The sequence below is a fragment of the Balaenoptera physalus genome (assembly GCF_965194825.1).
Source record: "Balaenoptera physalus genome assembly, chromosome: 8".
Classification (NCBI taxonomy): domain Eukaryota; kingdom Metazoa; phylum Chordata; class Mammalia; order Artiodactyla; family Balaenopteridae; genus Balaenoptera; species Balaenoptera physalus.
This window is the reverse complement of record NC_138887.1, coordinates 94,451,323-94,469,069: the sequence shown is the minus strand read 5'-3', so window position 1 is coordinate 94,469,069 and position 17,747 is coordinate 94,451,323. Positions and strand designations below refer to the sequence as shown.

Below are 17,747 nucleotides of genomic sequence, written 5' to 3'. Positions count from 1 at the left end.
TTTATTCTTTGAGGTGATGGTGGGGGGCCGATGCTGGTTTGGGAGAATGAGAGCAAGAAAGGGATGGGAGTGACCAGAAGGTGGAGACTACAAGTGGGAGGTATTTATGCCCTAGTTGTAAGGCAGGGTGAAGTAGGAGCATGTGTTAGAGTCTGGAGGTGTCAGATCAGGGAACAGTGAAGACAGAGAGTAAGTTGGTTCAGTGGGAGGAGTAGGAGGGTAACACACAGTAGAATTATATGAAACTGTGGATTCTGGCAGTGTTTCAGACTGAATGTTTTTGTGCATATAATTTCATAAAGTACCTCTTTCCCTAAATCACTTCAGTATTCAAGGGCCTGTATTTAGGTGGCATCAACCTGGGACAATAGAGTGGCAGGTCTTTTAGAATCCTACAGTTCAAGGTTGGACAAAACACAACAATCTTCCTCTTCAAACCTCTCTAACACAAAATATACTCTTCCATCACACTTATGTTCTGTTTCGGTTTTGATATGAAGTGGGGGTGAAAGGAGAGGTTGAATTTAATAATTGTTGTTTGAAAAGGTATTTTTAAAAATTATTTTATTTTTTAAACTAGAGAAATAAAGCTATCTCTAATAGAGAATATTCCAGTATCCTATCAGGAACTTTGGGAAAGTATTTATCTCTTTGAGTGTCACTTTCCTCATAAAATAGGGGCTTCAGTGATCACTAGATAATCTCACAGGTCACCTGAGGCTCCAAAGTTATGCTTGTAGGGATGCATTTTTGACATGGATTTCCTCTCTGTTGCAACCTGGTAAGAAAAGGAAATCTTCAGATTCTGGGCCCACTTGGTTTCCTGCAGGGGAAAGCCTTTTTCTTTCAAGAAAGCTCCTGACCACAGGGATGTAAAATTCAGTTGTAGATACTAGTGGTGATGTCATGAGCTAAGTCCTGGGGGTGCTGTCAGTCACACCTGGGCACTCACCTTCCAGTACCTCTTCCCTAGAGAGCCTGAATGACCTCTTCCCAGCTCCTACCACCTCTCTTCTAATAATGACTATGGAAATTTCCCCATAAGCTCTGAACATACCGGAAACTTTTAAATCACGAATTACATATTGAATCTTTACTATGGAAAAACATCATCCCAGGCAATGTGGAAAACTGAAGACATATAACAAATACCATAAATGACTAAAATATGATAAACACAATGATGAATTGGTCAGGATAGGATAACTTCTGTAACAAATAACTTTGAAATCTCAGAGACTTGATACAATAAAATCTCGTTTTGCACTCATATAATTTTTCAGTGTTTGTCAGTTTCCATTAAGACATTTAGTACCCAAGGTCCTTCCACCTGGTGACTTTCCATACTCTAGAATCTTGGACACCCACGGGGATCCTCTGAATCCTACTAGCAGATGAGAAATGAGAAAGGCAAGGAGAATTATGTGAGAGGTCTTTTGGGACTAAGCTTCAAATCGGCATATATCCTTCAGTCCACATTCTACTGGTCAGAGCTCAATCATATGGACCCACCTAACTGAAATTGAGATTGGAAAATGAGGTTTAGCTACATGCCCAAGAGGAAAAGGAAAAGAGGCTGATAAACATAGCATTCCCAACCACAACTAAGATGGAGATAAGTCAAGTGCCATGGAGAATTGTAATTGGGAGTTCACATCTTTTGAGAAGTGATAAGGAAAGCTTCAGGAAAGTGGCAGTTTCTCAACTGGGCCCTGAAAAGTCACAAATATTTCAGCTGCTGCAGGTTTTATGTCTTGGTGGGAGACGACTAAGGATAGAACTGAGAGTTCGGTCCTGATCAAGGATGGCTCTAATTTGTAAGTTAAAGGGTTTATTTAGCCATCTGTAGACAGGAATCCAAAAAGTTTCTTCCCCACATGATTTATTAATGAAGATATTATGATAGCTGTCAGACTAGGAAGGCCATTATCTTCATTTATCTGAGAATACTGTCATATTACCACTATCTTTAGTTGTAAACTCACAAAGCAAAACCTCTTTTGTTTTTTAGGTAGAATAAGGACAACCACATGGGTAAAGTTTATGTGGTTACTCTCAATAGTGCAAAATATATGCAAGATTGAAAAGTCTGTGTGCAAGGTCAGATTCTTGCCTTAGGGCCCACACTGTCCTTGTGGAGGAAAATGCTGCACTAGTGGAAGGTACGTGCATATACACCTGATCATGTGTTATCCCACAAAGCCTTGCAAACACAGAGCGCTAATTTATATCAGGGTTAGCATCATGCGTCCTTTCACTTGTCTTTAGAACTTTACACCTCCCGCTCATTATAATGAAAAACCAAAAGTTCTGTCTACACTTAGGCTCATGTCTTGTTCTTGATATGCTGGAGGAGTATGAAGAGAAATCCTAACACAGTGTTGCAATTTTTCTGCAATTTCTAATGCAATCAACATTTAAACTTGCTTAATTTCCTTTTAACGCAATTCCGTTGCCTCTCTCCTAAACATTATGTGGAGTCACTTTTTGTACAAATCTATGGATTTCAATTTAAGACCACTGAAACTTTATGGGGTTTTAGTGCAATAAAAAAAAAAAAAAAAAAAGATTTTTCCCTTCCTTGGTAGCGGTTCTAAAACCACTCTAGGCTGCTGAATGGTGAGCTCAGGATTTGCAGAGGTCTGGGAATTGCATTAAAGGGTAGAAGGGACTTCCCTCAGGCACAGCATTTGTTCAATTTACACATGGAAATAAAATACCACAGTGAAAATCTTCGTTTTTCTACTATCTTTTTCTTGTTTGATGTCTGCTTGAACAGATACATTCTATAGTCTCTAAATTTCTAGATGAACAAAACAGTCCAGATAGACTAAATCCTTCAGACTAAATGCTTATCATTTTTTTAAAAAAATTTATTTATTTGGTTGCACCGGGTCTTAGTTGTGGCAGGTGGGCTCCTAAGTTGCGTCTCCAGGGCTCTTTGGTTACAGCTCACCGGCTCCTCAGTTGCAGCATACAAACTCTTAGTTGCGGCATGCGTGTGGGATCTAGTTCCCTGACCAGGGATCGAACCCAGGCCCTCTGCATTGGGAGCACGGAGTCTTATCCACTGCACCACCAAGGAAGTCCCTAAATGCTTATCCTTTTAAATTGTCCACTACACCAGTGTTTCTGAGCATATAAATCTCCTGGAGAGTCCATATGAGAACACTTGGTGCTGCCTTTCTGAAACGGGACGTACACTCGCCAGCTCTCCATAGTTCTTGACCAGTCACTCTACTTATTTTTCACAACTTTCTCTCTTCATAAGCATTTTGAATTTGCTTGCACCAGTCCCCAAAATTACTTTTATCATATTCCGTGCTGTATTCTAGTTACTAGTGTACTTGTATCTCTTTACAGTATAAACTGCTTTCTGACAGAAACTATTTTACTCATCTCCCTATTCTTGCAGTATCTGTGTCTTCTTGCAAGTGATTAAAAAATTCCCATTTGTAGAGGTCTATACATCATAAATTCAAATATTTTTCCCTATTACTGCCATTTTTCCCACAAGAAATATTTCACATCTTGTTAACATTTAACCCAGTGCGGGTAATTTTGTTCCCCAGAGGGCATTTGGCATTGTCTAGAGACTTTTCTGGTTGTCACAACTTGTGGGTCCAGGAGGGACGCTAATGACATCTCGTGTGTAGATGCCAAGAATGCTGCTAAACATCCCACAATGCACACGACAGCACCACCACAACAAAGAATCATCTGGCAGAAAATGTCAATAGGGCAACTGAAGTTTAACCAAAGGAATAGTTTGTTGCACAATTTTTACATGTGGGTGCCAAAGATGGTCTGTTACTTAATTTAGAATAGTGAGTCCCTGAGCAGCTTGTGGCAATGACAGAATTAGCTTCACTGGGATTTTAACCATTTCTTGAATGCGTAATTATACTGCTCCCCCAAACAAATGCAACTTGGGCATATAATCTCCTTTAAGCCTTCCAAATTTGCTTTTAAGGTTCGCATACTCTACACAGGCAGAATGGTAAATATTTAATCCAATGAATTATACATCCCCAATGTTTTACTATTTTGAGATGTAAACTCACACCTTGGCATGGAGCCAGAATTCCTAAATTTTTATCAATTAATATATAAAACATGAACAAATTCAATTTGTTATATCATAGTATCAAATTATGTTCTTTACCTTAATTAGAAATTTCACTCCTCTTCTCTGTAGATTGACAATATAATATTCCTTGGAAACCATAATACATTTAAAGAAATTTTCTCAAGATAGCCACATAATTTAGCTTGTTTTCTTTTAAAAAATGTAATCACAGTTCAATCATCCATTTTTATTTTCAGAACATAAAAAGTATTTTGAAATTTTCCCAGCATTAAATTTTCTCCCTGAAAGACTGATGTGTGTGATGGGGGATGGGAAGGGGTAGGTTTGGTCTTATCACTCCAATGAAGACCGGCATTCATTTAGGCAATCTGAGTGGCTAAGAAGGAAACGTTCTTTGACAGAGTATGGTTCTTTGGTTACATGTATACTACATAAAGTCAAAAGACTACTTCTATATTTAAATCATATGCTAATATATGAGCTTATTTTTTCGTTTTGTTTTGTTTTCAACAGATAAGGGGACTCGCTCAAACATTCGTAAGTGGCAACCATTGGAAAAGTGAAAAATCTTTTGGCACACTTGGGAAACCCATGAAAAAAATTATCCTTATAATCAATGCCTCAAACTATTCAAGAAAACAATTCTTTGTCATATTGAAGATAAATATATAAATGCTTCAAGGATACAAATAAAAAATTGATAAATTCTAATGGGACATACTGGGGAGGTCACATTAAAAGTTTCTACTGGGCTAATTACAATATTAGCAAAATCACTCCAATGAACTGACTCATATTTATGTTCAGGGTTATTTAGAAATATTTCTGCCTGGCCCCTTGTATTCCATTTGACCTAGACAGCTTTTTAAAGTAACTTGGTACCAATTATAATTATTCTTATTTTAACGTATTAGCATGGAGGGTCCCTCTACTGGAGTAGATTAAACAGTGCAAAATGAATTAAAATATGACCACTGTTTTCTCCTACAAGCAATATTAAACTTGTAAATGTTTTAAACTAGTTCATCACTAAAGACTAGCAAGTATACACTTTCCTATGAAAAACTACTCTTCTTCACTAACAGGCCAGTAGAAGTGGGGAACGGGAATAAGCAACACACACACCTGTACACATTCCTTACCCTCACCTCCCACATTGGCTTCTGAATTTTCAATGAGCAGCAGAAAAATGAATGATTATAATGTTCTCTTTATAGTCTCCTTTGCCAGGAGTGAAGAAAAGTATACGGCTCTGAAGAATTTATTATTAAATTTCTTTCAAATAAACATTGTACTATGTCTAGGTTTCCAGGAATTTGTTAGTAAATAAAGTCACTTATCTTATTAAGTTAAAATATTGACTTATAAGATATACATGACTTACTACTTTAAAATGGAAATGGCCAGAAGGGGGTATGTATATCTCTTCCTTATTATCAAACTTAAGTTAAACACAAAACAACTTTCAAGTCATTTCATCTTTTAATCACTTTAAACTTTTTCTCTGTAGCAAAATCTAAACATGAATATTAAGATCCTGGTTCAGAAATTACAATCTGTTTTAATAATTTAGATTTTATCATCTAAATAGGGAAATCTGAAACTCTTGACTAGCAATTCTGATTCGTAGTTTCAAAAATTGGGAGAAAAGATTCACCCTAAATTTAGAATTTTTAAGCAACTTCCAAGTTATAGACTAATTAATTTTTGTCATCTCTAGTTTATAATCTCAATAAGAAAAGTGCTATGATTTCACTAAACTGTTAAACCATAAAGTATTTAACTGACAACATGTAAATGCTATCACTACTCCTATTGACAAACAATTCCATGGCCCAGTGTAAAATGCCCACGAATAGACTCTCGCTCAGCTTTCCAGTTTCCTTCCCTGACAGCACATCTTCCTAACCCATGTCCACTCATTTCGGACTACTTTTAAATTCCCAGAATGTTTGTGGCTCTAGAACAATTTCACCTGCCTGGAAAACCTTCCCTGCTTCATCTGTCTTTAGGAATCAGTACAAATGATACCTCCTATGTTAATCTTCCCAGTGTTCCCAGAATACTTTGTACATCCATCTATTACAGCACTTATCAAAATACAGCAATTACTTGTTAACGTGTCCATCCTTCCCACTTCCCCCACCAACACACACACACATGCCCATATACACACAAATACCTTCATCTGTGTATTTTCAACATCTAGGTGCTTAACGTTTAATTACAAAAAATGAACATTTTTGAGGATATTCTTTTTCTCTTAAAACCCATCTGTTGAAAGATTTTTTTGTTAAATGTGAGAGTTGAAGGAAAACACTACAACGTCTACAAAGAGAATCTTACTCCTGGCAGTATATTAAACATTTATTTTTCTAAGACTAAAATAATTAATTAATTAATTAGATCAAGAAGACTATTTCTGAGGTCTAAGGACGAAGAGCACTAACATTGCACAAAACAAAGATGGTTAAAAATCTAAAATATGTGGAATTTCTTTAAAGGAGAAAAGAGCCAAAAAATGAACTGCCCTTAAAAAGAATGACTGTATGTTTATCAAACACTCAGCTTCATTTAGGCATTTAATTAAGCCATTTATTGCTTCAAATGTGTCACCATGAACATTGTAATATACACTCCACAGCAGTAAGGCCTCAATTTTCACCACCTATAAACTGTGAACCCACATTTGGATTTTTTGTGCCACCAACTGTTACACGAGTTTTGTACAACAAAGATTTTTGAATGTGTATATTATAAGACCAAAAATGCTCATATACTCCTTGATGTAAATGTCACAAAGAATATTAATAGTTGGCCACATTTTTTTTTTTTTCCGATGAGGTAGTTCCATGTTTGGCCCATTGTATAGATCTCAGATATTAACAGGTTCTACCCATTACTAAATAACTGCACACAATTTTGGTTTACTTCTTTATACACACTTCATAAAATATTCAATGTCTGAGCTTAAAATTTGTCAAAATGTTTTTCTGAGTGATTTAGTTAAGTAGTGGAATTCACACATTGAAAGGGGCTATATAGCAGCTGGAAATAGGGACGTTCCTGCCTCTGACAAGGAACTTTCTCTTAAAATAAGGCTGTACATAAGGCTTTTTCCCTTTGACCAATTCCTATAAAACAAATGAGTTTGGAAAAGTCATTATATATAGATTAAACAATACCACTGAGCATCTCCAGGCAACATGCTAATAAGCTAACTGAATACTACATTATATATTATTTTTTAAAGGTTTATAAAATCTCCATGAAAATACTGAGTATCATGAAATCATGAGTACCCACAAATGAACCTAACTTAGTTTTATGGGCTGTCCAATTATAAAATCAGACTGCAGCAGCTCAGAATTATGGAATCTTGAAGCTGGAAGAGACCTTTGAAATCCCCTATCTAATCCATACCCTTTGGGTAGCATTGCATAGATTTCATAGTTTTCTGTATAAGTTCTAAGAGGCTCATAAGTGGTTTTGATTAAAGCAGAAATCTGATGGGCCCAGTAAGTTTCAATATAAAAGAAATACGACATAATAAGTATTTCTAAAGTTTTAAGGATTTTTCTATCGACCAGACTCGATATTATACCTTAAATAAAACTTCCACTATGCAAAATTTATAATTTAAATAGCACCTATAGAATAAAACCTTAGGAGTGCTTTATAGACATCCTGAAGCCAGCGTCACCCTGGTTTAATAAGGCCCAGAGTGATTAAAGATGTGAATTCACTGTCATACCAACATGTGGTAGAATCAAAAAGAGAACTGAATTTTAAGCTCTGATCCAAGGGTTCTCTTTACTTAAGTTGGCCACACTGCCACAAGTCAAAACAACTACAATCATTATTTTCATTTTATCTGCTGTAGTTAGACTTCTTTCATGTCCCTCAGACTGAAGGAAAAGTCAGGGAGATGTTCTAGAAAAATACATTTGCATTTCAAATTTGCATTAAAAATGTCTTTCCCTTATTTTCATATAACAAATTCCAAGCATTATTAAAGAAATAACAGATTACGCAGCATTCTGTGTCCTGGGTCTCTGTCCTTTTTAGATTATGAAAATCGGAAGTTAGTTGGAATTAAGAAATTTTCATTATTAAGTGTGAAGTATAAATACAAGTAATTTTTTAAAAACTTTATTTTAACACCTAATACAATTCCAATTTTAAGGACTACTTGCACAAAAAAATAAACACATTTGGTATAAAAATGTATCACTTATAACACCCTTTCCCCTCAGCCCCTCCCCCTCCCACCCTCATGAACTGCACTCTATCTGGATGCAGAAACATATAAAGACTAATGGCACAGATTAGTTTTTACCTACAGGAATTTCTGTTTATGTACCCAGGTACTCTAGAGGACACCAGCCCACTTTATCACATGAACCATTTCCTTCAGCCCGCTGAATTTAGTTTCACAAAGAAACAAAGCTTATTATAAAGGCATTTAAAAAACCATTATCTTAAATTCTTTTTAGAAGCACTGACTTTTTTTTGTTTTGCAACCATTTATATACAGTGTTACGTAACAGCTCTGGAGTACAGTACATGCAGCAGAACATACCTGTTGAATATAAAATACTTTTCTTAAAATCTTCATCATTGGAATTCTTTGAAGTCTAAATTATAGAATGCCCATTACTTGGAGAAAATGGTTGAGGAGTACAAACGTCTGCATATGTTGGCCACTGAAATAATCCAAGGCTGACTGGAATAATATTCAGAGCACACCAGGAGTGCATAAATAATTTACTTACATTATTAAAATACAACCCATAAAATTCAAGTTCAAGATCTTACAGGATTGTCTATGTAAATCCTTTAAGTGGCTGCCTGGAAATGCATTGTCTCTTCTCTCTTTTTTTCTTTTTTTTAAAGTCCTATATAAAATGTTGGAGTTTTTTTCTTTCTCAAATGAAACGACCACCCTTATTTGTGCCGACTGCCTCTTCTTTTCATGGCAGCAGTGCACTGTGGACAGTACCATTTTCCTTTTGGTGCTTCTGTCAATCCAACACATCCATAATGGAACCATTCTATGGGGCACTAGAAAGCAAAAGTGCAAAGAAATAGTTTTTAGTAAAAGATTAGGAAGTATGTTAAAATATGCCCAGCAGACTAAATATTAATAATTAGAGACATGGAAACAGAACTTTGACACCTAGGAACTGATTTATTGTTCATTTAGTCCAACTGGTAAGTTTCAGAGATGAGGAAACGGAGACACAGAAAATTATGCATCTTTGTTAACTCTGAGGTTCATGTAATCTACTCCCATAATCTTAAATAATGAACACAAATTCACTAATTTCCATTAAGCTGGAGAGTACATTGATACCAACTCACAAGGACAAGAAGAAGTGAGATGGGTCTCTCACATAGGCGGTAAATGTATTTTAAAGATTTTATTTAATATTCAGCCTTACTCATTTCCTCATAAAGTAGAACAAGCTACTTGTAATTAAAGACATAAAGGATTGCCCTGGGTTTCCTTTCTGGTGTATCTATTACTAAATATGCAGAGAAAAAGAGTTCCACTGTGCAATATACTAAGTGGTTCTACACTCTCACAGAAAATCTTAGCACCTAGAAGAGCACAACTGGGAACGAGAGGGATCAGAGAGAGCACGACGGGGTATTCACAGAACTCTCATCCCTCATTTGCACTAAGCGCCCCAGAAGACAGTTTACAATGGTCTTTTTGAAATGGTTTTGCAATAATCACAAACAGCCCACAGTGGTTCTGCACAGGGAGTAGAAGGAAAGTCTTTCTCCATGTGAATGTGTTGTTAGGAACCTGGCAGGTCAGGAAAGCACACATTTTCATGAGCCAATCCTGATCAATTTTCAAATTGTTTTAAAAATTTTAAACTCTTATTATTAACCTTAGGATCTTGACATTACTGATCAGTCCTCTTTAGAATTCAGGGTTCAGTTACCCCTCTGGAGGAAAAGATGGACAAAAGGGGGCTGAGCTGCGTGACAGTAAGAAGGCAGTGGAAATTACTAGACAAAAATATTCTCAGGGGGCTTCCCTGGTGGCGCAGTGGTTGAGAATCTGCCTGCCAATGCAGGGGACACGGGTTCGAGCCCTGGCCTGGGAAGATTCCACATGCCGCGGAGCAACTAGGCCCGTGAGCCACAATTGCTGAGCCTGCGCGTCTGGAGCCTGTGCTCCGTAACAAGAGAGGCCACGACAGTGAGAGGCCCGCGCACCGCGATGAAGAGTGGCCCCACTTGCTGCAACTGGAGAAAGCCCTCGCACAGAAACGAAGACCCAACCCAGCCATAAATAAATAAATAAATAAATAATTTAAAAAAAAGAAGCTTTAAAAAAAAAAACATTCTCAGCATTCAAAACATATCTCTAACCCAAATAAAGCTTCAAAGAAAATAAATAGGAATTCTTTTCTTTCAAACCTTCTTTATTTTTTTAATATCAGAAGTGGCTCTTATCAGCTGACACTTGCAGAGTACCTTAGGAAATACTACACTAATAGGAGGAAAATAACCCACGTTAGAGCCTTCACCTTAGCATCATGCTTCCTGAAAGAATGTACTGTTCTAAAGTTCCAGCTCTTCACTGTGATAAGCGAACTGAATTCTAGCAAACACAGCATTCTTTGGCAAAAGGGGAGGAGGAGGGTGTTTCTAATTTTCATACAACGTAGCACCTTTTGGGAAGTATAATCCGCACATCAAACCGTAAAACTAGCTTTAAAAAAGTTAAAATCGGGAATACATTAAGGGACAGTATCCTATTTGGGGGAGGAATACTCTAGCATTATTACAATGAACATAACTTCAAACCTGTTTTCTTATACTGAGAGACACAGTAAACAAAAAAGTATACATTCTAGCAATAATAATCTGTGATTTTTTCATTCCTAAATAGAAAAATTGAATACTTACATCCTGGTTATCGCAGCCCACCATCTCACCATAGGATACCTAGTTAAAAGAAAATTAAATATTTTTATTATGACTATATAACAAGCATCTAAACCCAAATTAATTGTCTATGATACTGTTAAGAAAATAGAGGGAAATACACTGAATGTACAACTGCATTAAGAAACAGGGCATATAGTTTTACACAGTTTATAGTTTTTTTTCTGAAAGATTTTTTTGGGACTGGGATGTAGGGGGAGATACACAGAAATTATGTACTCTTTGAAAGTCTGCAAGAATTTGTTCTGTAAACTACCTCGACAAAGGAGCCAACTTTTTGGGTGGTTTCTTTCATAAAGATTTTAAGTTTCTTTCTTGATTATTTACATACTTAAGTTTTTATTTACTTTTTCTTGGGTCAGGTTAGGTCATTTATATTTTTGCAGTCAACAGCCCATTTCATTGAAACTTCTAAACTTATTATCTATTTATTATATGTCCTTTCTCATTTTTCTTTTTGCTGTTCTTCACTAGCACTTTACAGCACGACTTCCTAATTCCTGAATTCATTTAAGTTCTCAATGAACTGAATACATTTTCAGATAGAGTTTATTTTACTAGATGGCATACTTCCTGATTCTTTGCATGAGTGAAAATATCTGTTTGCGGTTCTATGCACATGATCAACAACTTCTCTGGGTAACAATTTGCCGGGGGGTGGGGTAGGGGCCGGTGGGGGCACTTAGATTTCTCCCTCAAAGCTCTACAGACATATTTCATCAACTTCTAGTTTTTAGTGTTATAGAGGGGAAATCTAGGGTGAATCTGATTTTGTTCTTTTGTAGGTAATCTACCTCTACTGCCAGGATATTTATAGGATATTCTTAATCATTAATGTTAAAAAATGTTTATCAGGTGACAGCAGAACTAGCAACTCTTAAATGGCATATTCTTAAAAATTAGACTGACAACTCACATTGTTAAAACACAATATACTGCAGACAGATTAAATATTTAAATGTGAAGAAATTAAAGCATATCAACAGAACAAAACATTTAAAAATCAAGACACATTTATAAGGGGTAAAGGGGAAGAGGCCTTCCTAAGGATATAATCCATGGCTGAATTCATAAAGAAAAAGACTGACAGTCATTACTACATAAAATTGGAATTTTAGAATTAAAAAACTAAACCAAGCAAAATATTTATATGTGACAAAAATGATAGAAAAAATCAGCCAACTCATAAAAGAAGAAATCAAGATGGCCAAAAAAATCCAACCTTACTACTAAGGTAAACTGAAACAACTGTGTGATTCAAAACTATCAAAATTGGTACATGGTTTTTAAGAGAGAATAAAATGCAGTGCTGGACAGGGTTTAGGAAACAGGCATGTTCACCAATTTGTTAATTTTGGTAATAAATTTTAGAAGATAATTTGGTAGTTGGTATCAAATATTTATAACTTAATTTTAATTCTAAAGGATTGCCCTAGAAATTAGATGTATGAAATGGATTACATAAAAAATGCCTACCATAATGTTATTTGTAATTTTCAAAAAATAAAACCACTAAAATAATTTATAGCTAAATATTGACTAAATATGTTACAGTACAGAGTATAATAGATAACTGTGAGAAGGAAAAAATGACAAGAAAAATCATGTTCAGTACACATGATTTAGTGAAAAAAGCCAGTTACATAAAAGGACATACCATGATTCCAACTATCAAATTCAAATACACATACACCTATGTGTGTATCTGTGTACATATGTATTATGAACTGAATGTTTGTGTCCCTTCACAAAATTCATGTGTTAAAGTCTTAACCCCCAATGTGACTGCCTGTGAGGAGAGGATAAAGGTTAAATGAGGCCATAAGGGTGGAGCCCTAATTCAATCAAGTTGGTGTCCTTATAACGAAAGGAAGAGACACCAAAGCTCTCTTTCTTCACCATGCGAGGACTCAACAAGAAGGGGGCCGTCTGCAAGCCAGGAAGAGAGCCCTCACTAGGAACACAATTGGCCAGCACCTTAATTTTCGACTAGCCAGCCTCCAAAACAGTGAGAACACAAATTTCTGTTGTTTAAGTCACCCAGTCTGTTGTATTTTATTATGGCAGCCTGAGCAGGCTAAGACAACATCCATGTGGGGTATATAGTAGTAGTACATCGAAATGTTTAATTATAGGTTATATCTGAGGGCCGAGATTATGGATGACTTATGTGTTTCTTTATAGTCTTTGTATTTCCAGCAAACACATCATTTTTATAAGAAGCAGGAGAAAAATATATTAAAAAAGCAAAGGTATTTTTAACTGGAGTAAAAAGAACTCTAAAAAAATGGAGTAGCTCTTTTTCCTAATTTATTCAGATTATGCTTTTATAGACCTATGTCAGATTTTTACCTGATTACAAATGCAGTATCGTGGTTCATTTGGGTCATAAGTCCAATCAACCTGACTGTTCGAATCAGATTCTGGTACAACTGTTGTTTGTTGAGAGATTTCTTGTACAACAGTTGATGACGAAGAACATGATGATAAGGAAGAAGAGGAGGAGGAAGATGATGACTGCTGGCTTGAAGACTTGTTGTTGTTTCTGAAAAAACAGTATCAGTTTTATTTGCTCAGCATCCATAAGAAGTTACCTGAAAATAACTTCTAAGTAAGTGGTATGATATGAAATAACATTAAATGTATAAATTAATATTTAACACTCAAATAATCTGATAAACAGATTTAAAAGCACAATTGTTTACAGCAGTAAAACATTTTTCATAACAGTTTATTTTTATCTGAGATTTTTTTGTTTTCTGGAGAACAAATATATTCAAAGGAAATTCTTTCAAAATATTTCAAAGTTTTTAGAATAAATTTTTAATCAGTTACTACTTACCATTGATTTAAATTGTAGGTAATACTTTTAAGAATTAGTATTAGTTATGGCTACCTTACAGACATTCTTTGTATTTTTAAGCAAACTGAATACTCTTCATCAAAATCTAAAATACAAATACACAGAAGCATTTGATGAAAATAATCATGACCATCAACTGACATGTGAATACTTACCTGTGTAGGACAGGAAACAAAAAGTGTTAAAATTCACAAGAAATTTACCATTAACTGTATGCTAATAAATTTTTAAAATACAAAATTTATCATCAGCAGTTATAATAAGTTTGGGTCATTAAATGAATTTTTAAGATATTTAGCACTTTTGCGGTAATTCTACATTGATCATTCTTTTAGAGATTTAGTCACAAAAAGTACAGGAACACAGAAAATACAACATTTACTTGCAGAAAATACAATACATTTAAAGAATAAATTATGATACAATTATGATACAATTCTTTTGGCAGAGCATTTGAACTTTCACTATGTATGAATACCTAACATATGTAGCTAATTTGGAAAGATGGTGCCAAATGCTGTTAGGTTTTCATATAATCATCCTAAGAGTCTCATCCACAAAATCTAGGGATATTTTCATAATTTCAATTTTGGGGATGTAATACCAAGAATTAAGACAACTTGCTCTTAATCAAAATGAAGAATCTTATTTAAAAAAATTTCCAGGAAACACATGACAAAATAAGGTGTTATAAACAGAAAAAGTTTCATAAAATGGTTTATTTTAATGAACAAAAGAAAGTAAAGAGATAGTCATTTATTAATAAACCCAATTTAAGACTCTAGAAAAATTACGGTCTCTTAGCACTTTTTAAAGACTTCATCCTTTTCAAAGTAAGTCAGTGTGAAGGAAATGTCATGTCTTCCCACCTCCCCAAAGTTCACCCTGGCCCACGATATCATGCTGCCTTTGTTTAGTATACGGAAGCCCAGCTGGATGCCAGGTAGTCTGCATACTTAGTAAAGGTACGGGCTACTGTAGCAATAAAACTTACTTGCTCTTTCTCCCACTCCGTGAATCTGCTGCTGACGAGCTGGCGTTCTGTGTCAATGTAGTCATGAGCGCTGAAGATGATGAATAGCCAGCTGCTTCCCTGGGCATGGAAAACTCTTTTCCCAGCTGAAAGTCATTATTCTTAAATGCTTCATAACTGGCTTTTAAACTTGATGTTCTTCGTCCCTCTTTCATCTTAGAAAGATATTCATTGGTAGTATTAATAAATATAAGTATGTATATTTTCTTTTTCAAGTCTTACTAGTTACGGCATTATTTTGGCTTATCCATTATTATTTGGTTTAAACCATTATTTTCATCATTGTAATTTAAGCTATTTTATGTAAAGATTTAAGATCAGTTTTTACCTAGTTATGAAGTAACTACAGGATGGGTATCTTAATTTGGAATACAGATAACCAGTACAGAAGTGAACAAACTCAAGGCAACCTAAGTTCTGTGGCTATAGAGAAAGCCTGGTAGAAAGAACTGGTAGAAAGAATAAAGTATAGTCCTAGCAGATGCTGTGGCTTACAGTCAAGAATATGGGTGTCATGAGCAATTACTATGAGGAGGGATCTGCATGAGGTTGTATGAATCTATTTTTTACTTTTCATTATCAATCAGGGAATTTCTGCATATTCATTTCATTAAATAAAATGTCAGATAGCATAAAACTATGATTTAAAAATGAAACTCTACAATGCAAGAAGACTCTTTTTGTTCCTACCTAGCTGTTTCTATTTGAGTTTGCCAAGGATCCAGACAAAATTTAACATTGTTTCCAAACCTTTTTCCTTTTTACCTGAGCTGTAGCTTGAACTGCTTGAGCTGCTGCCATGGTAATTGCCCCTGCACCAGTTCCTGAAGACAAGGAGCCAATATTATAGGATGCCAGAGGCTGGGAGGAATTCACATTGTAAGCATTGTTAGAAGAGGCTGTAGAATTATTATTTCGACAACCTGTATAGAATTAAAGAAGCAGTAAAAATGGTTAGCGAGAACATAAAGTTAGTGAGCTTAAAATATATTAGTTCTCAGCACAGATATAATCACTAAATTTAAAATTTTCATGTCACATTTTTGCTTCTTTCTTCCTATGGCAGACTTTAACCAGGTAAAGAATCTGTGTAATTAATCTTAATTGCTGTCATTTCCCTTTATTTTAATGCAAACAAAAAAAGAAAACAATCATATTTAAGATTAATAAACTTACCTAGCGTATTTTCCTTAGAGGCATCTGATGTTAGGGTAGATAAAAGAGCTTCAGATTTAAACTTCTTTTCAGGTATATGATCTGTTGTCGTATGGTGAGAAGTTGGATTATATTTCCTTTCTGAATATAAATAAAAAATTCAAATTTTTTTAAATTTTAGAGAACTATAGACAAGGCATAATATTGTACTTTCATCTGGTTATAAACTGATACAGTTATGATCTGAGTTCCTCATGGAATACAGAACATTATGTTTTCTGAGAAGACAGGACAAACAGAACTCTCTGTGTCACCTGTTTTAGTAAGAGCAGACTGCTTGGACATTTAAAAAACTTTAATAGCAAAGTAGTGAAGATAACTCATGATACACCATGGTTTCACATATAACATGAGGAGAATTTTGTTTTCAAAACATTAACTACAATTTAAAATAATTTTCAATCAATCTTTCTTTCGTATCAAATTGCTCTGTCAAAAAAAGGCACCAATACGGTCATCTAGCCAGCTAGCATCTGACTAACCATTCATTTACTCACTAACTCACCAGCCATTTATTTGAGACTTTATTATAAGCCAACAGTAAGCTAAAAAATTGAAAAGCAAGGATAAAGAAGACGAAGAGCCCACAATCAAGTAGTTTACTGTTTGGCTTAGTTCTAACACTCCCTGGAGAGAATCAGGTATCTGTATGTAGTCAGTATACACTGCTACTAGTACCACACGTTCTTCCGCAATGAATTCCAGGGAAAACAGACTACCTGTTCCCAAATCAAATATGCTCTTCCCAAATGAAGAAGATAAATCTGCCAGTAATTGCGATGAAAAAAATACATCTCACAAAATAAAAGGGGAGGATATTTGTTTCTCAATTGGTTGTGTAAAGCTAGTGAAAGAGAATACATAGATAATATAATGAATTTTTAATTGTCTTTAAAATATTAGCTGTCCTAAATCAAACTTACTTTCCACTGGAGTATGTGAGTGAGCATGGTGATTGTTCACTGGCTGTGAAGGAGTATCTAATTCCAGAGATCCTAAAAAAAAAAAAAAAAGAGAGGCACAGAGATAGACCACATGAGATATCGCCACAGAACTTTACACATCAATCAAATACAGGCACTCTGTACCCTTAACCAGCAAAGGACTGGCAAGCTCTGATGCCTATGCCTGTAGCATTTTAGCCAAACACATTAGAGGGTCACCACTGCCAATTTTACCCTGAGCCAATCTGATCCTCTTTCTAAACAGTAAGTTAACCTATTTTTCAATATTCACCTTAAGTACAAAATGGGTCAAGGCATGCTAATGTCTGAGTTAGGGAATTCACGACATTTGGTACCACATAAGTGGATTAATGGGTATTATAACTCCATTACTAATCTGAAAAACTCCACCTAGAGTTACTGAGCTGAGGACCTTTTAATGGGAGAGTCTAAAGTATTAGGCAATGGGACATTACTATATGAAAGAAAATTCTTTGATCATTAAAATGACATGCGATAGTAAAGACTTCCTAAAAGAAGTTAGGGATTTTGTTTGTGAAAAGTGATGCACAGAATCTCTACCGCCAAGCTTTACAATACTTGTAAAGAAATTTCCTGGGTTTATCTTGATCC

The 17,747-nt window shown here is 35.2% G+C and overlaps 1 protein-coding gene across 3 annotated transcripts in view; it reads right to left on the bottom strand.

Annotated features, from left to right (window-relative positions):
• Nucleotides 1-6,671: 6,671 nt before the first annotated feature.
• Nucleotides 6,672-17,747, bottom strand: part of ING3 (inhibitor of growth family member 3) — a 30,416-nt gene continuing 19,340 nt past the window's right edge. Inside the window, exons 6-12 of one of the 3 annotated variants that reach the window (XM_082472389.1) lie at nucleotides 17,094-17,165; nucleotides 16,132-16,251; nucleotides 15,721-15,878; nucleotides 14,917-15,110; nucleotides 13,412-13,604; nucleotides 11,021-11,059; nucleotides 6,672-9,154 (exon numbers count right to left, since the gene is read on the bottom strand). In XM_082472389.1, coding sequence (XP_082328515.1) covers nucleotides 9,038-9,154; nucleotides 11,021-11,059; nucleotides 13,412-13,604; nucleotides 14,917-15,110; nucleotides 15,721-15,878; nucleotides 16,132-16,251; nucleotides 17,094-17,165 — 893 coding nt within the window. In that variant the 3' untranslated portion in view covers nucleotides 6,672-9,037. Of the gene's footprint in view, nucleotides 9,155-11,020; nucleotides 11,060-13,411; nucleotides 13,605-14,916; nucleotides 15,111-15,720; nucleotides 15,879-16,131; nucleotides 16,252-17,093; nucleotides 17,166-17,747 lie in introns of those variants that run through there. The other 2 variants (XR_014266639.1, XR_014266640.1) reach the window with 2 other exon arrangements.